Genomic DNA, 25,914 nt, shown 5'->3' with positions numbered 1-25,914 from the left:
TTGATAAGAATTTGGGGGTTTAAAAATATTCATGACCATTTGACTTCTGTCAATTACTTCATGGTGTTATCTTTTGGAGTTAAAGGAACATTCTAAGCTCATTCTAAACTACTATTTTCAGTAGTTTATCTATGCTACAAGTATCAATGAATTTTTTACACAAGTTCTTAAACACATTTCCATGAGTCTTCAGCTTTGTAAAAGTTAATATTGGCAGAAACCAATGTTGTAGGGTCCAGTGTTCCTGACTTCTAACACTCCTGCATAAAAGGCTTTGGGCCTATTAAGAATATTTGATTTTGTTTGGGTTCAAACTTGTTATTTCCTGTATTTGAATATAATTCAGTAAGATCTTACAAATCCTCATGGAAATTCACTACAACTTCTCATATATACTGTACTGTTATTGGAGACCAATAATCAGCAGTCTTTACAAAAGTCATAAAATATTATTTAAAAATATGTCCTTGTTTCAACACTGAAGAATACTGAACATGTTACAATTGCGTTGTACTGTGAAAGATGAAGCTTTAATGACTTTGACATCTATACATTAGTTATAGTTAAGTGAGAATTTTTGCAGGAACATTGGAAGAAGTTTCAGAAATTAATGCTTCTAGGAATACAGACATGTAGTACTTCCTGTAAAAATTTCAGACTGAAGTGGACAGAAGGAAAATGTTATTTTAGGGAATCTGATAATATGAATAAATGGGGAAAAACCTAGACAATTATGTGAAGTCTGGTTCCCATCCCTCCTTACTTGTAAGGGATATTGAAAATTACTGTGAAGGTAGATCACAAAGTGTTTTTCTATGAGCAGGAAAGTACAGTCAATTGTAAAAAAAAAAATAAAATAAAAAAAAAAAATAAAAATAAAAATTACTGGTGCACCATATTTCTTCCGTATTTACTCATTTCACAAATCAGAACATGATTTTACTGTCAGCACTATAAACATAGTCCTAAAAAGCAAGTATCTTTTTGGTTTAATACATTATCACAAATGACCACAGAATTAAAGCAGCTTTGATGCCAATTTCACTACTGCTTCAGAAAATGACCAGCTTGTTCTGCAAATATCAATATTCAAAATGCAGCTGTTTTTAAGACAAAGTCATAACAAAAGCTTTTCAGTTCAGAGATACAAAGCATTTTTCTGTACCAAATTTACTGTATATCACTCTCATTTTTCTTTTACTGGCAGTAGCATATCCCACTCATTTTCTAGTAGAATTGCTTAGGTTCCCAGAAGATAAGCCAGAAAGCAGAATCACAAAAGAGTCACTTTGCTGGAAATGGCCAGCATTTTGAGTATGAATAATTACTCACGTAAAAGACCCAACTGCCTTGGAGCCAAAGTCCAGGGTGGGGTCAGGTTTTTTAATTATTTCAGAGGGGATCTCTTCAAGCCTGTGATTAGTACTTGCCAGTAGGTTTAAAGGTTATCTAGACGTGACAGCAGACAGAAAAATTAACCTAGAGGTCTTAGCATGTTCTTGCTTGCATTATAGTGAGCCAATTGTATAGCTGACTACTTTAGGAGAAGAACTAGATCAGATAGACAGACTAATGTCAAGATCAAACTTTACAAGCACAGCCAGAGAAGCAGATGCTGCAATTGCTTGCTAAGTACTGTGCCACAGTGTCTGGCTCTCATAGAACACTTGTTCAAAATCTGTGTAAAAAGTAATACATTATCTCAATGAACACAACTGATCTCATCACTACTAATTTCTTTCAATGCTTGGTGATATACTCAAGAGCAAGAGTATATCCTCTTGAAAGTGTGTTTTCTTGCAATTCTCCTTCGTTCCTTTCTCTACCGTGAGCCTGTTGGAATTTTTCCTATATTTGGGGATTATTGCTGTATTAAAATTTGAAGCAGAAGTGCAAAATAATTTGCAATCTGCACAAAGCCAGAAAAAAAAATCATCACTAATTACAGCTAAAGTGGCATCTGTGCTCCCCTTAAGGAAAAAGACAGCTGCAGAATCTCTGCAGTAGGATTCAGAAAAAATCATAACTATCTGAGAAGTCATTTTGCAGGATGTTATTTTTTTCCTCTCATTCTCTGTAACAAACTGGCCATCATGTTTGAAAATAAGTTCTAATGCTAAAGAATATTTTACACAACTTTATTTTATATTAACATTATGTCTAGTGCAATAAGAACAAAATACCAGGTACATTCATGGGATACTCTGTCCTTTCAATTGTGTTATCTATTCCTTTCAATTTTTGTCTCAATAAAAAGTCTGCCTTGTCACAATATTTGTGAAAATTCCCAAGTAGGTACATAACCTTTCTGCAAAGACTAGAATTAAAATTAATATCGAGGTTATGTCATTATCTTTGCATTTAATTCCCTCATCAGACACTATTACATTGATTACATCCTAAATATTATATGAAGTTAATAGAGTGTTTCAGCATCTTCCTTCTACATCAGAGTGCAGTAGAGTATGTCGGACTACACTGTAGTGTTGCATTGAAATACGTGGCTTTTCTTTTGCATGTAGACACTGTGTACGTTTTGGGTGAAAAATTACATGGTGATACCTCTGAAAGGTTGAACATTTTGACTACACTAAAACAGTGTTTGGTTTTCAGTTGATCAGACACTAGTCCAGACACTGCCAAGCTCTGAACACAGATTCAAAAGAGTGATGTCCTCTAGGCAATCTGCTGCTTTGAGCTTTTTTCCTGCCTGCTGTTTTATGTCATGAATGATCTAATCTGAAAACCGCTCATCTACAGTAGTGGTTGAAAATGTTTCCATATAAACCAATATAAGTGGCCTCTGGGGCAACATCTGCGGAATTTTGAGTTTGTTGTAAGAGTCACAGCCCTGAACTTTTGTTTCTAAAATTTACGTGAATCACTGACCTAGATTTTTTTCTAATGAAAGTAATGCAGAGCTCCACTGAGACAAATCTTGGTGGGCAAATGCGAATATCAGACTTGCTGCAGGTCTCCTGATACGGAGACTGCTCATTCTGCCAGCTTCCTTCACATAAAAGATCTTTTATACTCTTGCAAAACTTGAGATTTATTCTAGAGTCAGGGAGTTTGAAGCACTATGGAATTTCTGACATGTTGACTAAAGAACTTCTCAATTACAAGTTTTGAAACATCCTCTCCCTCTATGATAGTCCTCAAGTCTTCAGAAAGACAGAAGTTACAGCTTCTCTGGAGCAAGCATCACTGCCTTTTCCAAACCTGTCTATCTCTCTACCTCCTCTGCCCTTCATTTTTATTTTCCAAGTGCCCCAGGAAATTACCTGAGATCCTATTTCAAAATGTAGCAAGTTTATATTGGGTTATGAAATATAGAAAAACTTCTACAGCAGCACTGATATTTGCAACTTGGTAATTGCATTATGTGCCAGCTCTTGCTCTGTCTTCGGTTGAACTCCTTGTGCTGTGCTCTTGTTCAGCACTTGTTCCACAAGTCTGATCTGACTGCCATTATTCTCCAATAAATGGATAGTTAACCTGGAACACTGGCAATGGTGAGGTTGAAGTTTGCGGTTTAACTCCTTTCCCATTTCTGTCATGAACTTAATAAACCTATCAGTGTTTGCTTAGGTGGTTATTTGAGTTTGCTGTAGGCTTTGATTTTTGATTTGCTGTTACTGATTGTATTCAGAAGAGTCCTTATTAATACATGATTCTTGGTGTATAGAAATTCTGTCGTCAGACTAAGTTTTAGGAAATAGCATTAACTACCAGAGCTTGAAAATTCCCTTGCTTTTTAATGGGCTCACCATGTGTCTGTGTATTTGGGAACATTTTTTACAACCACAGTGGGGCTGAGAATGAGCCTGACTCAATGTTTGTTGAATACCTTGTATATTTGCAATGCTGTGTAAGTGATATCTAATACCAAAATGTGTGGCATTGGGTAACCAATTTAGACGTTTTGAGAACTGTTAAAAACCATGTCATATGTTTAGTATAGTATGTTTCAACTGCACCTTTGCAGCCATAAAACGTTATTTTAAATGCCTTCTTTTTTTTCTAAGTGATACTGTTATCAACTGAATTGGCCTATTTCAAAATTTCATAAATATATGGTTTTCCTTGTCTAGCATAAATTTATGTTATCTGCACTGCCTTAAAAAATTACAAGTAGAAGTTGTATTTATACAAACATTATTTCTTTCTTTTGGTGTTTTTTTTTCAGATTCCATTGATTTTTAAAAATGTTATTTCATTAAGTGCGTGAAAGCAATGAGAAATAATTTGTATAATAGCAAACAGTTAAATGTCTGACACTTTTTAGTGTATTGAAAGGTCTTTCCCCACAAGAGAAACTACAAAGACTTGTCTCTCAGTTTTGCCTCTTCTGCAAAACAGGTGTTACGTACATGTGACTTTCAGGCGGGATCTTACCTACCTTCATTGGGTTTGATTTCATTTTAAAATCTGAATATATCCTGTCAATTTTTCATCCTTATGTTAGATAAAGGATGGAATTGAAATTTAACTCCATTCCATTTAACATGCATTTCTCATTTCAGTCAGCTAAGGAGAAAATAAGCTATGACAGGAAACTGGGGGAATGTTTCTCACCACCAGTACAGTTTCTCACCTACATAGTGTGAATACAGTAGCACAGTGTCAGCCATAACACAGTAGTTCAGCACCAAACTTGCATCTATTCAGATTGATCTGTGGCTTCTCCACAGTTTGTTCCAAGCATTTTGTTCCTCACTTCATCCTTAATCTGGCATCTATTTTGAAAGCCGACTTTACATCCTTGAGTGTGGAGTTAGAGTGGAAATACTCCTGTGTTTCAAGTCCTGTAGGAGCATTACATTTATTGCTTTAACACCAAGTATTGTGGTCCACAACTCTTTTCTGTTACGAGTTCAGTAAAATAAAACAGAAATACAAAATCAAAGAAACTACCTGATCTTGACCTGAAGTCTCCATTCACGTTCCATCTTTAGATAAATATTAGAAACATCATGGGGCTAATCATCATGTCAACAGTGAATTAAAGATGTATTTGTTAAACAAACATGAAGACACGAAAATAACCTATATTTTAAGAATAGACATTTATTTTAAAGGCAGTGCTGTATTTTTTTTTATTTACATTTTCAAATGTACTTAGTACTTGCAAAATTCACTTGATATTTTTACCACTGTTTTCCACAGCATCAGGCTGCCAAAAAGAAAAGAAATCCTAAAATCAACAGCCTTTGCTGTTTTTATCAGGTCTGAAAGTGCAAAAGTGATGCATGCTTTGTATTTTCTTCTAGTATTAGCGTGTTAGCCCAGAGCCTTTCTGCAGCTACAGTCATTCAGAAACTGTTACAAAAGTGTAATGGGGAGCTGAATTTGGCCTGGAATATGCATTTATTATAATATGCATTTTCCTCTCGAGAAACCATTAGAGTTGTTGTGGAACATCAGTCTTTCTTTTCCAAATACCCCCTTGTTATCCTTGAAACATTAACACTTTCCCTACTAGAAGATACCATTTTTATTAGGTTTTTTGTTTCTATCTCAAGCTTTTGTATATGGGTGGCTCATCCTGACTTTGAATGAATTCAGAGTCCCAGTAATCTTTGGAAGGGAGGATGAAGGTGATATTTTCTTTCTCTACTTAAGAAGGACTGAAGGAGAAAGGCCCTCAAATGCTAGAACTTCTACTGAAAACAGTCCCAAAATATGTTCCCTGATGATCTTCTCAAGGGTTCCAATACCCAAAAGTTCTGCAGTAGCTGTGCTGTCTGGAAACAAAGCCAGTTTTTCCTTCTTAGTCATTACAGGGATGGGTTTTGAACTTCGAAAAGATAAAATTGTCAATGTCCACAGGGGTTGGTGAAATAGAGCGTAAGTGTTAGTAATCTTCATTAAATGGCATTAAACTTATTTCTGGAAAATGAGAAGGAGATATTAATGGAACATGTGATTTTCTTGTGCTCTAGTTCTCTGTTATTATGCATGAAATATATCCCTCAGCCCATATATCCATATATCCATATATGTGGGAAATGTATAGGATATGTCACTTGTAAAATGGGATTGCTAGGTATTAGTAAAGTTTTACTCTTAAGTAATAATTACTCACTGGTGGTGCATATCTAGACAGTAGTTTAGGGGAGTTTTTCCCCATATTATTGATTAGTGGTTGTTCCTTAACTAATATTTTATATATACATTTTTGAAGAAATATTACGTAAGACTTGCAAAATAGTCAGTACTAAGAAGACAATATTGTTTTTCCTGACAATATTTAAAGAAAAAAAAAAAAAAAAAAGGCATGAACTAGAACCATCTGCATGCTGAATTCAAGTTCAGTTCCTCTGTGTGTAGCATCAAACTGACCTTTCTGCTTTCTGGATTTACACTCTGCAGGCTGCTTGCAAACAATAAAACTGGGCTCACAGCATGCCTTTTTTAGTTGTTGTGGCTATAGGCTGACCTGTGGAAATCACTACACTTACCTTGAAAGATAAATAAACTACAAAAAAAATTGGAATAATCTGGGCAAAATCTATAGAGCCACTTTTTAAGTTTGTCCATTTCCTCCATATTCCTTTGTCTTCCATTGTTTTTAACTTAGGTAGCCTTTAAAATATAAGGCTGAAACCTTTCATGTCACTCATTTACTTGAGAATGAGTATCTTGGAAAATCCATGAGTTATTTTTCAGCACAAGAGTGGAAAAAATGAAACAGCAGGAATAAATAGAGAAATGACAAAATTAGGGAAAATAACTGAGCAGCAGAGAATGCTGTGTCTTTTTTGTCAGGAGGGGATTACTGGGCAGAGATAACTGTCAAGGATAAAACTGCATTAGATCTTGCCAAAGAAAATAAAACAAATAGCTGACTCTTCACTCTTGTAAATAAAAGTTAAAAAAGGGAAGAGGGAAACCACTGGGGGCAGTTTGCACTCTGTCATTCTGCTTTTTTTTTCCTTTTCCCTTATTTTTAAACATTTATCTGCATTTACTATTTCATTTCCAGTGCAATTTTATCATTGTGACTGCAGAGTCTACTCTGTGTGTCAAACTTTTCCCAGGAAGCCCTCGCTCTCTGAAATACCAGTTTCACAGAGTGAATGAGTCCCAAAGGGCAGCTGTATCCATCCTACACCCTTCCCCATTGTGGATACGGGCAGGCTTTGACTAGCAAAGACTCATGTAGCCACTGCATCAGTGAGAACCCCAGTATTTATCCTCCTGAGTGGCAGATAGTTTCTCTCCAGTGCCTGGATCTGCCCCTGAACATGAAAGTGCCTGGGACATACCACAGAGTGGCATTTTCCGTCTTGCATGACACCTTCTGCTTTATAAGCAAGAGAACTTCAGTTTAGCTGGACAAGAGAGTATCTTCTGTCATAGGAATAATGTAGTTGGAGGTGTGATTAGTGGCAAAAGGCACAGAAGTAAAGACTACAGGAGCATCGTTCCCTAGTGTCAATTTACAGGTATAAACAAAAGGATCACAAGGACTCCTAAATGAAGTAACAAGTTCCTTAATTCTCAAGGATTTGATCTTAATGATGTTTTAAAATCAAACTCTTCAACCTTCCTGAGCAGATTAAAGACAATGGTATTTTGTTGTAGGAACTGTACTTGCCCAGTATATGTTAGTTAAGGTTCTCCTCAGGTGGACAAACAAGAATGGAAGGAACAGCGGTAACAAAAATGTCATGTTGCAGCATCTGTTAATTGTGTAGTGAGCTACAGAGAATTATTATTCACATCTTCATTTGTCTCAGTAAATAATAAAAATTAATCAAATTACATGGAGATGGCAGTGAAGAAAGCTCAGCTAATGGATTATTCCTTCATCTTTGAAGAGTCTTCTCTTTTTAGCATTTTAAATTCATACTCTTCCTTTTTTTATCCCATTCCTTTTGAACAGTGCTCATGTGAAAGTTGCTGTATATATGTTATGTTTATACAGGACAACTGTTCCAGAAGGGATTTTCTATACAATATAGTCATTCATGCACATACATATTAATATGAACAAAGCAATATAAAGCTTCAGTATAACCAACTAACCATCAAAATAGATTGCATTTGTGGAAACTTAGAGACTGTTCATGTTTCAGTAACATGCATAGCAATGCAGGACAAGCCTAAACCACAGGGAGTCCTAGCGATATATGCCATCCCTCACATACAGCCTCTCTGCCTCTCCACCCCTTCAATTTTGGGGATGAGTTACACTATGGAAATCACCTAGTTCCTAATTTTTTGTTCTCCGGCAAATAGGCAAGACAACTTAGCTGTCTTTTCCAAGTTACACCAGTCTAACAAATTTCCTGCAATTCATCATGAAACCGGCAGTGTTCAGCTGATATGAGAACCATAGTAAAAAGCATCTCAGATGGGAGGGGAATGAGAAGATGCCTTAATCTTGGGCTGGAATTCTTTTGTGAGGCCATGGTAGTGGACTATGATACACTAGAATATCCCTGTGATTCATGAAAAAGCATGGAAGGGTTGGAATGTTCAAACTGTAGACATGAGTAAGGGCATCTATGATGAAGCAAAGCAGATGTTGGAGTAGCTGTGATCCAAATGAAAAGCTTGAACAGAGAGAGAGATGAAAGTGAGGAAGACCCTTTGCCCCCAGGGAAAGGAAAAGAAGACCTCTGTTCCCAGAGACAAAGATGAACTCAGATAGGTGAAGAGGACCTTTGCTTTTGAATAGCTCATCCTTAAAAGTACACCCCATTAGCTAAAGATCGAGCCCTTGAAAAGAGTTGTGGGTAAAGCTGTAAGTCAAGGGGAGAGACTTTCATACAGTGACCAGATTTCCATTTTCCTGGGTGGCTGATATGTTGTGACATTAAAACCACAAGAGAACTGTTTCTTGTGGAGAAGTCTCCATAGCACAGCAAGAGAGACTTCTTTCTCTAAGTGAACTGATGAAAGACTGTTCTAGAGGTGGTAAACTGACTGAAAGTCCCAGGTTTTGTCCCTTTATGTTGCCAGTGGGAAAGGAAAGATGAGCTGGTGGGGAGGAAAAGTGTTTTAAAGATATATTCTGAATCTTATTTCTTTCTTGTAGTTTTGTTAATAAAGTTTTCTTTACACCCTTTAAAATTTTAAGCCTGCTTTGCTTAGCCTAATCCTATCTCACAGCAGAAAATAAGTAAAGAATTCTAGTGCATTGGTCAGCACTAAATCCACTATATAAATTGGCACATTGGCTGGGAAAATATCTAATTGGTGAACCAAACTACACTACTAATTGGTGAACTACAGTTTTAAACAGATTTTTTGTGTGTGTAACAAAAATTTCTGACTTTTAATATAACACAAACAACAAATAACATTAAATGTTTTTAAAAAGAATGAGACAGAGGAAGGTGGTCCTGCAGCTTACGTAGGAAATTTAGAGAAAGTTGTGTTTGTATTGGATGTTCAAGCATGAAATTCTTGCAATAAAGAAAGACTTTATTCCAGGTTTATAGCCTCCCTATCCCACTTTCTTCAATACCAAAATAAGGATAATCAAAATAGTGGGAACCTCAGAAGGTCTGATATAAATAATTCCAAACTGATCAGAGATTTTCCATATTGCAGATTATCCAGCTTTTGGGTTTTATTCTGGATGATGAGAAGGTATTCCTTATTACAGAATTACTTTTTAACATTATGAGAAAATGAGGAGAAAATGGGAGGGAATCGACTCTTTCCCCTAATTTTGACCACTTCAAAGCTTGTACCAGGTTTAGTTTTCAGCAGGTTTTTCTCATGTACCTGTTTTTTAGGTTGTGCTGTTGATGGGCATCCAACCCCAAATATCACCTGGCTTTACTCTGGTGAGCCTCTCAGTCTGCAACATCAGCTCTTGGCAGCAGGACGGATTCTTCAGATCCTCAATGTCAGTGATTTCACTGATGGTGAATTCAGCTGCCTTGCTCAGAATGAGGCTGGCTCACTCACACAAGTAATGTCCCTGGCTATACAAGGTAACTCTTCAGTTTCATGCATTTCACCCTGGAAAGTTCTTGCCATGGACTTCTCTGTACTGCCTTTCTCATCCTGAATTTCTTCTCTCTGAAACCATCACCATGCATATCAGGATTTATTGCCATGGTGTTCTGGGTTGACGCTGTCTCTATCCCATATCTTGGACTACATTGTTATGTCTAACAGCTGCCCCCCTTTGGGTGGGGGCCTGCCACTTTTGCTGCTCGCTCTCGGGCTCAGCTGCTTTCGCTGGCTGCTGGCTGCTGCTGCTGCTTGGCCACTGCTTCTCTCTCTCTGCCTGCCTGCTGCCGCTCCTGCCGCTGGCTTTCACCGCTTCTGTTTGTTTTTTTCTTTCCTTCCTTTTCTTTTCCCTTCCCCCCACCCCTGAAGATTTTGGACCGGCTCCGGACCTGACCTGTCCTGAGAAGTCGGAGAATTTCCGGGGCCCGCAGAAGAAGCTCTGCGCCCTCCCCCACAGTAACTTGAGCATCGCTTTTTCACCTTTTCCTTGGTGTTGGGGAGTGGTTTTTTTCATTTGTCAATAAACCGGTTTTTCCCACTTTTCCTCCAAGGCATTTTCCTTCCTGAACCCAGGGCTGGGCGGGGGGAGGAGGGGGGCGGGGTGGTGGAGGTCTGTTTGTAGGGAACTCCTTTTAGAGGTTCTCCCCTAATTTATTCCAAACCAGGACACATGGATATAGATTTGCAGGACTACTGGGTACTTTACAGCATCTTAAGTTTTATTTTACCAAAGTGGCACCAGATATTTCTACCCTGCTGAGCATAAAACACACCTCACTGATTCAAGCTATACTTATGTTAAGCCTTGTCCAGAAATTCAAGACAGAGGTGGCAGGATTTAAACCCCTTAAACCCTCTATTAATACATGAAGGTCAGTGTCTCACAGTCTCTTCTTGTTTGAAAACACTTCACTCCTAAAAGTTCTAGAACTGTTATTGTTAGAGATTCCCTAGGAGTAAGACAAAGGTGGTAAAGCCACAGAACACTGTGGTGCAGCTGGGTTGGAACAGACTATGCAGCTTTCATTGCTCCAATTGTCAGTGATAGAGAGGTGAAGAATTTAACTTTTCCTTCAATTTCGCTGTAAAATTTTGAGTGTGTTGCAACTCCCACATTTGTCTTCAGGACAGATGATCTCTGTGAACTATCTGGTAAAAGACACAGTGTTTCAAGATCATAGAGTCACAGATACTGCTGGGGACTCTAGCTAACGATATTTTCATTAAATACCACATCTTTAGAAATATAGATGCTGACTGGCAACTGGCTTCACTTAACTGCCATACCATGTTATTAACTTTCCATGCCTGATGCTTCTAAGCACCAAAAACTGGGTTTGTTCCATCAAAGGCAGTCAGAGGGTTGAATCAGGTGCCTTGCAGGAGCCGGTAGCTCCTATTCAATGAATCCCTGTAGTTCATCCCGGAGAGCATCTTCAACTCTCTCCTTTATAACTAAGCTCCTGATGGCAGTTTTTCAGTGTTAACATGCCTCTCCCACACTTCCTGGCAGAGTACCAGTGGTCGGTGGACAAACTGACAGCTTGTTCAGCTTCCTGCGGCCACAGAGGGCTGCAGCTACCCCAGCTGAGGTGTTTGCTGGATGGGGCCGAAGTCAATGCATCCCACTGTGGAGAGACACCCAAGCCATCTCTGCAGCCCACTGCATGCAACAGAAGAGACTGCCCTTCACGGTTTGTCTGTCTCAAGTAAAAATACCTTACATGCTTTAAAGATGTGCTGGAACAGTTCATCACACCACTGCAGCTTCTCTGGTGCCTGTTTGGAAAAGGCATGGCTAAAAGGGAGTTTTTGAATGCTTAATCCAGACAGTTGGGATTTTGTAGCAGTATTTGTGGAAAGCCTTGACTGTACAAGGTAGAAAGAGAATTCGCAGCTTGCAATATCTTGGGTGATTCCAGTCACACCCTATGTTGGTTATAAATATCATGCCTATTCTGAGCACTGAGTGTGTGGAAATTTTGTCACCCATCAACTTTAGGATCATTTCTTTTCTGTGTTACACAAGAAAGGCTTCATAGCAGTTTGCCCCAACAATAAAACAGACAAGAAGCTAAGTTTAGTAGCTGTTTTGTGGCTTTATTCTGAGTTCTTTTGCCTGAACATCAATATGGGCAGGACTGTAGGTGCAGCTGCAAAGAAATCTGTTAGCAGGATGGGAATATCTTTTGTAAAATGGGCACATCTCATCAGATCTAGTGGTCATGAAGGGGGCTGAGTTCTGCCTCTTTTTGAGTTCGCTAGTTTGTGGTTGCCTTGAAATTGCAACTCTCTGCCCTTGTAGTTCCCCTGGTTTTCGCTTGCTGCTAAACACAAATGAGCCAGGGCAGCCTGAAAAACTTCTGGCTACACCTAGGTCTTCCTCTGATACATCTCAAGTACTGTGTTCAATTTTTGACCCCTCACTACATGGAAGAAGAAGGATGAGAAGCTGGTGAAGGGTCTGGTGGACAAGTCCCATGAGAAGTGCCTGAGGGAGCTGGGGTTGTTTACCTTGGAGAAAATGCGGCCCAGGAGACATTATTATTCTCTACAATTGCCTGAAAGGAGGTTGTAGTAAGGTGGGGGTCAGCCTCCTCTTCCAAGTGACAAGTGACAAGACAAAAGGCATCAGCCTCAAGCTCCACCAGGAGAGGTTTAGATTGGCTGTTAGGGAAAAATTCATCATGGAGAGGGTTGCCAAGCATTGGAACAGTCAGCCCAGGAAAGTGATTTAGTCATCATCCTTGGACGTGTTTTAAAATTGTGTAGATGTAGTGCTTAGGGGAATGGTTTAATGGTGGACTTGGCATTGCTGGGTTAATGATTGGACTTGATTACATTAAAGGTCATTTCCAACATAAATGATCCTCTGACTTCACCCCACACAAAGTTATTGGGGTTTTCTTTTACACCTTTTGGTGCAAAGGAGTGTATGTCCTGAGCTTACCCAGAGAGTCAGTGTAATATTACGCTCCCTCCATACTAGAAATGTCCTGCTTCTGCAATTCAGTATCTCCTTGGCTGAGATGTATAAACAAGTTTTTCCATATTTTTCATGGTGTTACTCCCTTCTCTCCCTTATTTCCAATGTGGATATGTTATGTTTCGGTATACAAGCACTTGAAAGTGGTGAGCAGCTCAAGAGACATTAAGTACAATTTCCCTCATTCAGCAGTGATTTAGGACTTGTATTAAAAAAAGATGGTCTAAGCTGAGGCAAGGAGAGGTCCCAAGCAACCTGATGAGAAGTGGCCAGATTCAACACTCTTGGGCATATCGCAAGTTTCTGTTTAATTACCTTTTAAAATATATTCCTACTCTTCTTTGGAGGCAAATGTTTTCTGAGTTGCCAGCTGAGTCATAAGAAAGAAACCAAAAGAGAATTGATGAAATATGAAACACACTCATTAGCAGCAGTTTTCCTTGCTGTTGACAATAAATTCCATGGGAATGGTTTATGTCTTTCTATACTTTTCCTGAATTGTAACACAACCCTAAATCCTCCCTCAGCTCCTGAGAAACTGCTGAGATGTAAGCTTGGAAATAAAAGTTGATTGACATGCAGACCAGAACTTTATAAGCAGTGTGGAAATTGCAGGTTCAACCACACCAAACTGAATGAAAAAGTACCAGTGTTCTTGTTTTACAGGTTGAGAGTATGTTTGTTTATACTTGTTTCTGTGACCACTGGAGTTAATCACCTGCAGAAGACAGAGAAATAGAAACGGGTGTTTCTCCATGGGACTGGAGAATGCCTGTTGCCTATTCTTTAAAGTAATCATAAACACTGCTGGTGAGGGACATGATAGGCAGTATTTTATTCCCAAAACCACACAAATCCTGCCAAGAAATTTAATGAAGCAAACTGCTGTCTTGACCATAAAATCATTCAGAAAACTGGCAAGCAGTTGCATTCTCCCTATTCCCACCTAACACTTTCCCAAACTTGACAATTTCATGAGTGTTTCACCTAATGATCCTTACAATGACAAAATGTATTTGACTATTATTTTCTGTTATTTACAGCCTTTTAGCTAGTTGGACTGGATTTTTTAAATGCCAGTACACAGGGGTTCAGAGCCTCAGCCTCAGCTAGTGAATGCATGGTCTAAGCTCAAGAGGAAAGAAGAATAGTGTCCTTTCTTCTCTGGGCTAACTGTTCCTGAGCATAATTCAGGCTTTTCTGGATTATGTCAGCTGTCAGGGGTACAACAGAGGAGGCAAGCACCAGCAGGACTCAGCAGGCTTTTGGCTATTCCCTCACAAGTTTGAAGTAGCCTGTAAGCTACCCCAACAGTTGCACAGAGATGGTTTTCCATACTAAGCAGTGCCACTGGGCTAGTCTAGCACTAGCCAGTGACTGTAGTGACTGTAGCTTGTGAGCAAGATCTTCGTGGCACTGTGGTGTAGGAGCAGACTTGCCCAACCCCTGTGCCAGGGCTACATTTACTAAACCTCTAAAAACAGTTTCAAGGGCTAGAAAATCAGTTCTGGGGACAAATAGCCTTGAGAAAGATAAATTAATGAAAAATTTTCAGTTTTTTTAGCTTTCATCCTCTAAACAATTTTCAGTGAAGACTATGGGAGGCTGAGACACTCAGATGTTCCAGGACCACACCCTAAATGAGCCAGCCCACTGTTGCCAGTCTTTGGTCCAATTGATAAAGACCAGTTGATACCAAGGATCCTGCAGTGGCACATGCCTGCTCCCTGACCTCTTCTCCTTTCTCTCACAGGTGGATGGTAACATCCTGGTCTCCCTGCACACGGAGCTGTGGTGGAGGCGTACAGACACGGCGAGTGACATGCCAGCGCCTGACAGCAAAAGGCATCTCTGTCCCAATGCCAAACGAGGCTTGTGCCCAGGTGTCCAAGCACCCTGTGGACACACAGAACTGTAACAGGCAGCCCTGTGTCGAGTGGGCAGCCTCCTCCTGGGGCCAGGTAAAGAACAAAGTAGCATTCCAAGGACAGACCCATCGCGTGGGCTAGAAAAAAGAGAAAATGAGCGTAGTAATTTTTCAACCTAGTATCTTGAGGTTATAGTTTGCAGGCTTTTGAGGTAGATGCTAATTTGTTCAGCTCTTTCTTTCTGAATATGATGCACTGTCTGCTTGGATTTCTGTAGCTTCTCACAATCACTAGACACACTGCTCATGAACAGGGCTTTTACTGCAGACCCTTTGTCCTCCAGCAGAAAGGTCTGCAGTTTCTTGTTAGAGTGATTAGTGACACATCTGGGATATAGTTTTCTTCAGGTCCTAATTCCCCTTACCAGCCAGTGAGGGTGCTTCTGTCTTGCCTGGCTGGAGTCAGGACTGGTGATTATGATAAGGTTCAAGGCAGGAGAACTGTACAATAATTCAGTTTTACAAAGTTGCTGATGTTGCCTGGCAATACCAAAAAGTGTGAGCTTTCTTGACTTGCTTTATGATGAAAGGCAGAATGAAGGGCTACAAGCATTTTCAAACTACTTCTTGCTGCTTTGCAGATCTTCAGACTCTCTCTTAGATTGCATTGCATCAAGTGTTTTTACAATGTCAGTAGTAAAAAGTGCCTTCAGCTACCAGAATGTGTTACTGCTCACTACTTGAAAACATCTTTGTTTAAGCCTTGACAGGTGACTGAGTTATTGTATTACAAGTTAAGCTTGGAATTATCACTTTATAACAAAGAAGAAAATTTTCACTCCCTATGGAATTTCCAGAAAGGACTGAATCATCTTTGCAAAAACAGTTATGGGCTATATTGGTCCCCATGACATTATACTCAGCTGAGACAATCAGATAGTTCAGAATTAATTTCTGAATTTTAGACCTAATCTCTGGGCACTATCCTATAATATTTCTTCTACCTGTCTTGTGAAAAAAAAGGCAAGTTCCACATGGTTGCATGCTGCTCAGTCTCCAAGCCAGAAGACTGTTACACATATTTAGAAATGTACCACTGGCTCAGGGGATCAATTACCTGCTTGGTAGTATTATGGGGTATCAGGTCACCCATTGCACTGGTGTAGCAATCAGCTTTCCCAGTTCACAAAGAAAATAAACAGCCTACCTGCTCTACCCCTTTCTCTAGAATTAGCTTCTTTCCTTCATTAATGTTCTTGGCATTTTGTTCTCCACTGTGAAATCCCATGGTGCTTCTAAGCTGATGACTCAGGCTTGCTGGCCCCTGCAGATCACAGAAATGCTCCACATATTCCAGGGAATGACATTTCCAGCAAGACCGTTGACTGGAAACAGCTGTCAGCCTAGCAGTCACTGCTTCTCTCTCCCAGTTGTCAGAGGGGGAAGAAATAGCAGGAGGAGGGTGTATTATTTGACGTAGCATGGAACAGTGCTCTTACTGGAAGAGGGAGAGGACATAGCAGAGGGATTAGTCAGCAGCCATCCCCTGGCAAAAATTCCTGCTTCAAACTAATGACCCCCTACTCAACCCTCAGTTTCTTCTTGGATATAATTTACAGGCACTTAGAAAAATAGTTTCACAATAGTTGATTTGATTTTAAAATAGCACAAATACATGCTTCATAGTTATACAAAGTTATCTTTTAACCAAAGGAGATGTTTAGGAGAGTTAAACTGAAATGTAATTGTTAAGCTTGAATATGTTAACCTCAATCTTGGAGCAAGCTTGTATATCTTTTATGCTTCTCATGTTTCCTGCTTCCTATTGTCCTTCAATGCTTTTAAATTATTAAATGGAGTGCAATATGTCCTTGATTCAATGCGTTCTTAGTTATTTGACCAGTTCATGTGCTGCAAAATGCACAGTAAAAGTAATGTATTGAGGTTTCCTGTATGGATCACAGGCTCTTGGCTAATGGCATGAGAGTATTTCATTTCCCCTAACAGATTTATTTAATATTAAATCATTTAAGAGAAGAGGTAATGAATCTACAGAGCAGATACAGAAATGTAGTTTAAATGCTGCTGGAAGAGATATGGAGCAGAAAATGACTGCACAGTCAGCCTTCAAAGCCTGCAGAAAGCATTTGAAACCTCAACAGTCTCTGAACGGCAGTATGCACTTTATTTCACTAGCAGTTTTATAAAATGGAACTTGCCCTTTTACCTGCCCTGAGCTAACCTTCTGTGTTCACAGTGTAATGGGCCTTGCACTGGACCACGACTGGCTGTACAGCACCGACAGATATTTTGCCAGACCAAAGATGGGACTTCCGTGTCATCTGATCAATGCAGTTCCTTACCAAGGTAGGACAGAAATGTCTTATATCTGAACCCACAACTCTTTTCAGAGGTATTCAGTGGACCAGTGACTGAACTGAAAGTTTAGGGGTTTGCCCTACGTAACAAAGAGGTCATGCTGCAACCTGTACAGCTGTATGTAACAAATCTTAACAGGTTTATTGCCCAGACTTCCCTATTTGTTCCTAGGAGCTGCAGACTAGTTGGCCAAAAACTGGAAAATCTTCTACACATGCCAAATCCTGACTGCAAGGCTGTGCTATATCTTCTTAAGGTGCCAGTCTTCTCATTTATTTAAACACACACTCTAAAAAAGGGTCTCCACAGATCCTTTTTTTGTTTTTCTGCATATAAACTGCATTGTCAACACTGTAAAAACATTTACTTTACATGAGACAGGTATATAAATCATGACTGATCATGACTGAATATTAATGTAACTAGCTTACTGACTTCCACTCATGCCTTTTCACTAACTGTGTAATAAATAGATATGAACCAAGTGTGCCTATATGTCTTCTGTGAGACTATTTTGAAAGAAAAAGAAGGGTTTCAGATAATTGTTTCTGTTCCCACTGGCTGTAAAGCCATAAAAAAGATAAAAAGTCCTGCTGGATCACATGGGTCACCACTCATTTCACCTGTCAGCAGATCTCTGGTTTGGCTCCCTGTGGAGAGGGCATTTCAGCCAAATCCTTAAACAGTTCGAATGGTGATTTAGCCTAGTGTTGGTATACCAGTGTGCACCCACTGAGGGTTTGGTCCTTGAGAGCCGTTCAAAACTGCTGGCCTCACCTGGCAGCTTTTGAAGATCTGATCCATACAGTGCTCTGAGTGGGATATGTAATGTTTGCTGTCCTTCTCTCCCTCTCTCCCTCCTGCCCACAGGCCTTTGAGCACCCAGAACTGCTGGACTGATGTCTGTGGTGTGCACTGGAGGGTCAGCCTGTGGACTGTCTGCACGGCTACATGCGGAAACTACGGCTTCCAGTCACGGCGTGTGGACTGCGTGCACATCCGCACCAACAGGCCCGTGATGGAACACCACTGCTCCTGGAGGCCAAGACCAGCAAACTGGCAACGCTGCAACATCACACCCTGTGAAAACGGTACTCTGCCGAGGAGGGGAGGCACAGGGGTGGGCAAGAAAGGAGAGTCGTCTCTCAGAAACACAGCACTGGACGTTGCAGCTGGGCATCCTGGGGAACCTCCAGCCCAGACCTGTGCAAAATCGAGTGTCTAAAGATCAGCATCCCAGAGAAGAATGCTGCCCATTGTGGAGGCGTTTGGCAGTGGTGTCAGTGCTGAGATTGTGTCCCATTTCTAAGAGCATGAGATATAATTCTTGTATTCATGTATATAATTCTGGAGAAAGCCCAGAGTAGGCCACCAAGTTCATTGGAGGGATAAAGCATCTGTCGTATGACAAAAGGCTGAGGGGAGTGGGATTGATTGTCCAGCCCTGTTTTTAGGTGGCCTACTTGTGGCCTTCCAGTACCTGAAGGGAACTCAGAAGAAAGGTGGAGCAAGACTATTTACAAGGCTATGTAGTGGCAGAACAAGGGAGAATGGGTTCAAATTGAAACAGGGTAGTTTTAAATTAGAAATTATGAAGAAATTCTGTACTATGAAGACTGATAAGACAGTGGCACAGGTTTCCCAGAAAAGCTGTGGATACCCCATATCTGAAGGTTTTCAAGAACAGGTTGGATAGGACTCTGAGCAACCTGGTCCAGTGATAGGCATCCCTGTCCACAGCAGGAGGGTTGGAACTAGATGATCTTCAACGTTCCCTTACAACACAAACCACTCTATGATTCTATGATAAACTTTCAGTTAATGGTACAGACAGAAAGAAAAACACAAATCACAACCAGACTTACAGCTGTAGTCCAAATCCAGTGGGTAGGTGGATAATGTGAAATCCTGAGGGCAAGACTGCTTTCTTTGAGATTATAAGCAACAAACTGGGACTGTCAGGGGACTAGAAAAGTTGCTAATTTAAAAAAAAAAAAGTGAATTAACAAAAGAGAACAGACAATGTGCCTGTTAGGAAATTTTGCTCGCATCCTCTCTTACAAGCCAGTTGCTTTTTAGTGATTGCAGATGCAGTAACAGGACCCATATATGATTGCCTGTATACACACAGCTCTGATGCTCCCTCTTAGCAGAGAAAAAGTGGACTACATAGGACTACTCATGAGTTTGGGGGGTCCTAGTGGAAGCTGAAACAGTGAGGGAGATTACAGGTATCAAGGAGGACCTTTGCTGACACTCCAGCCTCTTTCTGCTATACAGAAATGTCCCAAATCCCAAGGTCTTGCAGGGACAGTTATATAATAGTTCTTGTTCTATATTAACTATACAGTTGTTACATGTAATACTGAATAGTTTTCCAAACTAAAAAGGAGGAGGCTGTGGGCCTCAAAAACTTTACAAGTGATGCCAGAACCTAAGCCCTAGAGGAGTTCAAAATGTGTCTTAACATCTTCATGCTGAATTGTTTCTGACCTGTGAAAAACACAAAACAACTCCCAATGAGTTGTTAGCTGGAGTGGCGGTCTGTTCCTTACTGGCTCTTCAAATATGGAAAGCTGGCCAAAGTGTCTCTGAGTTACTCCATTAAAACAAGTATCCAGTTTCATTTAGTTCTTAATCTTTGGTTTAACGGTTGGAAGCTCCTAGAGCCTCTCTAAAATGCTGGTAGATGACAAACTGACAATGTTGGAGCAGCCTCAGAAGCCCTTTCCCCAGGCTCTGAGAGCAAACATTGCCCACCAATTCTTCACTGATCCTGTGGACTTGCAGTTCACTTTTTGTCTTTGCAGCAAGTCAAAGCTCATGCTCACAGTAAGACCTCCCAACACAAAGGTTCTCCTCTCTTGGCCACCCAAGGATATATATTCTCAGGTAAGAAATCCTTTATTCATAACTTCATCACATTTCTTCTTCTTTTTTCCTTTTGGCAGTGGAGTGCAGAGACACCACAAGGTACTGTGAGAAAGTAAAGCAGCTCAAACTCTGCCAGCTCACCCAATTTAAGTCACGTTGCTGTGGAACTTGTGGAAAATCTTGAAGACAGATGAAATGAAAATGGAGGAACAAGGGGATCACAGCCTTTTCTTCACTGAGCAAAGGCTTTTGCAGAAAATAGAGCTGGATGGAATGATTTTTTTCATTTTATTTATTTATTTCCCTTAAAAAAAAAAAAAAAACAGCCCTTTAACAAAGCATTGTTGTAAAGGGACTTGACAAGTTTTCCCTTCTATGAATCTGGGAGACAGAATGCAGATAAACATGGTCATGAGAGTAGACCACAAAGAGTCAGAGAGACCCATGACACCAAGAAATGGGTATGAGAGGAGTGTGGCTTCCACTCAATCTGTGTACATGCCTGGGGGAACACACCAAGAGACAGGTGAGGAAGAGGACCAGAATCAAAACTTAGCATCATATTACAGAATCACAGAATCATCAGGGTCAAAGGGGATCTTCAGGGTTATCTAATCCAACCAATTAACAGCACTACCATACTGACCCCTAAACTGTCCCTGACTGCCACATTCAGATTCTTCTTGGGCACTGCCAGAGATGGTGATTCCACCACCACCCTGGGCATCTTAATCCAATGCCTAGCCACTTTTTCAGAGAATAATTTTTTCAAATATCTAATCTGAGCCTCCCCAGCACAATTTGAGGCCACTTCTTCTCATTTTATTGTTTGAAACATGGCAGAAAAGACTGCCCCCACCTCACTACAACCTCCTTTCAGGCAGTTGTAGAGAGCTATGTGGTCACCCCTTGAGTCTTCTCGCAGCTAAACAACCCCAGCTGTCCCAGTTGTTTCTTATAGGATGTGTCTTCTAGATCTTTCATCAGTTTCATAGCCCTCTCTGGACACGCTCCAGCACCTCAATTTCTTTCCTGCAATGAGGGGCCCAAAACTGAGCACAGGATATGAGGTGTAGCCTCACCTGTGCCAAGTACTGGGGGAAAATCCCTGCCCTGGTTCTTCTGGCCACACTATTGCTGGTACATGCCAGGATGCCATTACTGGCACCTGAGCACACACTAGCTCACAATTAGCCAGGTGTTGACCAGCACCCCCTGGTCTCTTTCTGCTGAGCAGCTCTCATCCCCCTTAGACTACCTTGAGAACACAAGCACATGATTTTGCTTTGTAAACTTATTTGTTACACACCAAGATTGGAAGCCTTTTTAGCTTCTAAAGCCATCTCTCCTTCCTGCACCAGGCAAGGGACATCCTTGTGATCTTTGAGGATCTGGAGTCTGGAGAAGTTGAACAATGTTCTGTAACATTAATGGGTCTAAAATACACCTGAAAATGTTTCCAGTTTGGGCTTGTGAGGGAGGATTGGGGTTGAAGGATTGCTCTTAGCACAGAGGTGCTGTGGTGATGTTAATAATTAATCAGCAGGAGAACAAGCATGATCTGATTGACATATTTTACTACAAACCTGTAAACACTGTTCCCTAGAGAGCACAGGCAGGAAAGATAGAAATTGTATGTGACAAACAGGAGACACTTAGCATACTGCATCCTATTAACACTTATATAGAAAAAAGAGGTACTCTTTCGCAAAGTTCTGGTACCTTCAGACCTGGGGTTTTGAAAAGAAACTTGAATTGGTTGTTTTTGTTTTGGGTTTTTTTGTTGTTTTTGTTTTTGTTTTTTGTTTTTGTTTTTGTTTTTTTGGTTTTTTGGTTTTTTGGTTTTTTTGTTAACATGAATTTTGGCTGCCAAGCCTTTTGGATAACTGGTAGAAAAGAGCTTTATTCTGATTTCTCATGGTTGTTACTATTCAGTTGAAACAGAATGACTTTAGCATCAGCCATACTGGACTAATGCAAATAACTTGTAAAAAACTAGCTCCTCTCCAACTGCCTCCCACAATAAAACAGGTGCTATAAAGCAGATCTTTAAGTCCATGTTTAACATCCCGAAGGTACATTCTAAAAAATGAGACTCAAACATCACACTCACAGCATGATTTTGCATGCAGACTGTGAGTCTTTCCTCCTGGCCAGCTGCAGTGGATATTCAGCCAGTAAAGTGCTGCATGATTTCAGTTTCTGGGCACTTGGCTCTGCACATTGAAAACAAAACAAAAAACAAAACAAAACAAAACAAAAAACAACAAAAAAAACCACCACCCTTTAGAGGAAATCTGCAAAGAAGAGAGTTTAAAAATTGTGGAACTTTAAAAGAGAACTACCTGATCTCAGGTTTTGCTTCAAGACCTTCTCTAAATGAAAGGCTTGATTGTGCCTCTCCTGTAACTCCTGTTGGGGCTACTGCCTTGTGCTAAATTAATGAAATGCTGTTCAAGTTCTGCTGTGCTACAGCATTCATGATGTAGAATTCTCAGTAGAACTGGGGGTCTATTATTGAGGTCATTACCAGGTTCATGACATTAAACTGTGTCAAATTGGATTAATTAAAACACATCTGGGAGTGAATGCTCTTGGTAGAAATGGGCCTTCAAGTAATAGGCATCAGTGCAACTTTTTATTTAAAAAAATTACTTTCTGTGTATGTAAATGTATATCTTTCTGTATATTTATTAGGATTTCTTGTATAAAAAGTGCAATATTAATAATTGTACATTATTTTTCCAGATAAAACTATTGGGTTTTTTTAAATCTCCCCAGAATTTTGTTCCTCTAAAATCAACAGTAATAGTGTATTTCTTTTAATTTTAATAGCACTTGCATTTAATTGGGGATCTGCTTCACTGTGCACAGAATGCTTTATAGATTATGACATGAGGGAGGGATGACATTTTTAACTTGTGGAATTATAATTATGCATGGAATGAAGGACAATTCCTTAATAACATTATAATAACAATGATGATGATGACAATGTGATGGATATTTTTGATACATTAGTTAACAATGCAACATGGGGAAGTATTTTCTTTTGTGTAAAAGCAAAATATGTTCAACCTGTTTTGTTGTATCTATGTAACTGTGCACAGGATAAACACAAAGGATCTAATCTGGAAGGGCCACTGTGTTGTATCTGCACAGTGTAGGTTTAATTTCATGTGTCTGTCTTCTGAATTGTTACGTGGCGGCATCTCAGTAATGTAAGGATTACTGGTTATTTTTTAAAGGATGTTTCCTTCTCTAAAGAGAAAACAAAACAGCAAACTTGTATTTATATAGCTTTTTGTACAAGTAATGCAGATTACTTATTTAACTACAACTGTCTGACGTGTTTTTTTTTAATTTTAAACAAAAACTGAAGTAGCAAAGCTGTTGGAGTTCGCTGTCCTTATTCTATATTATGATACACACCTGTTACACAGAGTACACATGATGTACCTGCCTTGGGGAAAGAGGATGTCTTATCTCTTTTCCAAAAGTCTTCAGGCATTAAGATTCTGCACCCTGTCTTGGAGATACATTTTAATTCTCCTTTTGCCTTGCTTTATTCTGATTTGCTAATGGTTTAGCTGTATTGCTCTTGCAGAAGTATAAAGCTGGTCCAAGGACCAAGAAGATCAGTAGAAGCATACTCCTCTTTTTTAAGTAGCAATTCTTCAACACATAACTTTCCTCAGCAATCTATGGCTTGAAGACACACTTGTTAATTCTGTCTTTCCTTACAGGTTGCTGCTGCCTTCAGTAATGGAGCTGCCAGCAACCTGAAACATTACTTCAGGTAGCAGGTGTGTGCAGAAGGAATTGTGGTAATGGTCTGAAGTACAAGGGGAAAGGTGAAAAAATTAATAAAGCCAAAATCATTTTTCTCTAACAAAGGAAAAAATCAAGTTTTGGAAACTAAGCTGCTGTCCTTTTCAAAAAACAGTATGTCTCTGCTGAAAGGGAACAGCAATATTTTTCTGATTAACTGACATTTTCCATTGTATGATGTTCCTGCAGATGTATTTTAGATACCTAAACTGCAGGCAAATAACACTTCACATAGACAAGTAAGTCAAAGATCAGGCCTAAGACTTCCCCACAACAATACTGAAGGAAGGCAATGGTAATTTCATCATTCATTTTCAGTAAAGCAAGTGCAGAAGCTGTTGTGTGTGTAAAATTAACAGGTTTGTGTATGTTCTCAAAAGAATAATTATTTTGTCTTATGCTTATGGCTTTACTTATTAGTCAAGTCAAACTCCATTCAAAACCTTAAAAGCAAGGTTCCAGTTTTGTTCTCCTGACTAATTTTCCTTACTAAAGAAAACCAGTTCTGGACCAAAAAGAAAAATATAGCACTGAAAGGTTCCCCACAGAAGATCTACTCCCAGCCTGTCTTATGTGACAAGGCAAGCAAAACTGAACTATTCCAGGCATCTCTGTCTGCATGCATGATCTCAAAAAATAGAAACCAAAGTAACCCCGAGCTATAAAACTTTTTCCTGCTCTCTAGACGCAGTTATATGGAGTGCAGTTGGATCGTGTTTAGTTTTAAGTTAAGATTCCTCTTCCAAACTTATCTTATCAAACCAAAAGCCCTTACCATTTGTTTGGTGTTCCAACATTGACTCATAAATAAATTTGGTTATTCTAGATCAGCATCATCTGACACCTATATTTGTAGAAGAATGTCAACCAAAAGCTTAGTCTTTTCCAGATTTTCAGAACCATAAAATTCCTGAAAAGATTTTAATGTCAGCTTTCAGCAAGTGTCTGATAATTTCAGCTAGCAATTGAGTAAATAAGCTTAATTAATTCAGTTACCTAACTTTTAACAGAGATGCTTTCAAAGTCTTTTGATTGCCAAATTTGCTCTCAGACCAGCAGTGTATGCAGAGGGGAAGTTCAGAACTGCCAACTATGGCTATACATATTAACTGCAAACCACAGTTTGGGGATCATCAAACACACACAAATACTCAGAGTATCTGTTGTCAGACCAGGCTAACTTTGGCTAAATCCATGAGATTTTAGGAAGGGTACAGCACAGCAGGCTGGACTGCATTAACTGAGGCCTCAGCTGAACAGAGACTGGGCAGGAGACTCCTCTCTGCAAGCAGAGCAAGTTTGGGTTGCATTTCTCTATCCTTCCTGGTAAACAAACTGCTTACTGCTCAGGAAAGGGGAAAAAAAGGGAAAAGGAAGAATTTTATCTAACCTTTAAAGCCTTTGCAAAGAAAGGCTTTATATTTGTGTAGCTGTAAATAAAAAAATGCTGTTTTATGCAGCTCAAAGGGAAAGGGACACCAGAGGGTTGCACTCTGGGTACATAAAAATATTCTTTTCTTAAAGCAGTGGCAGGATGTGAATAATTCCATAGTAAGCATGTAGTTTTCCACACATTTTGGATGATACAGGCATGGGAAACCCCTCATTACTACTACTACTGCTACTTCTACTACTACTACTACTACTACTACTACTACTACTACTACTACTACACTCTTTAGTACTATAAAGTAGTCTTCTGCTTCAAGGTCTTGCATGGCTTGTATGCAGATTCCCTAGGGAGAGTGGGAAAGCACAATAATGAAGCAGAAGAACCACACCAGACAGGCCAAGAACAGCTTACTCTCCAAGTTAGGAGCCAGGATGGATTTCTCTTCTCTTAAGGAAGTGCTTAATGGTTGGACTAAGGAATAGTTTATTTTGGGCTATATGCAGACTTCTCCCCCTACCCTTTTCAACATGCTGGTTGATTTGGGTTTTTTTAAAGCATAAATTATTAGTTTGAATAAATGGCAAATAATGTTGGTGGATGCTTGTT

General features: G+C 39.6%; 1 protein-coding gene across 1 annotated transcript in view; it reads left to right on the top strand.

The window, feature by feature from the left end:
- The window catches only part of ADAMTSL1 (ADAMTS like 1), a 193,883-nt gene extending 172,938 nt beyond the window's left edge, over positions 1–20,945 (top strand). Inside the window, exons 26-31 of the mRNA XM_066339569.1 lie at positions 9,756–9,956; positions 11,492–11,672; positions 14,718–14,925; positions 17,089–17,198; positions 18,081–18,301; positions 20,162–20,945. Of these exons, the coding sequence (XP_066195666.1) occupies positions 9,756–9,956; positions 11,492–11,672; positions 14,718–14,925; positions 17,089–17,198; positions 18,081–18,301; positions 20,162–20,268 (1,028 nt within the window). The 3' untranslated portion in view covers positions 20,269–20,945. The remainder of the gene's footprint in view (positions 1–9,755; positions 9,957–11,491; positions 11,673–14,717; positions 14,926–17,088; positions 17,199–18,080; positions 18,302–20,161) is intronic.
- Positions 20,946–25,914: the final 4,969 nt, after the last annotated feature.

The sequence above is a fragment of the Sylvia atricapilla genome, chromosome Z (assembly GCF_009819655.1).
Source record: "Sylvia atricapilla isolate bSylAtr1 chromosome Z, bSylAtr1.pri, whole genome shotgun sequence".
In the NCBI taxonomy this organism is placed as follows: Eukaryota; Metazoa; Chordata; class Aves; order Passeriformes; family Sylviidae; genus Sylvia; species Sylvia atricapilla.
The sequence above is the reverse complement of the archived record's forward strand: the minus strand, read 5'-3'. Positions and strand labels throughout refer to the sequence as shown.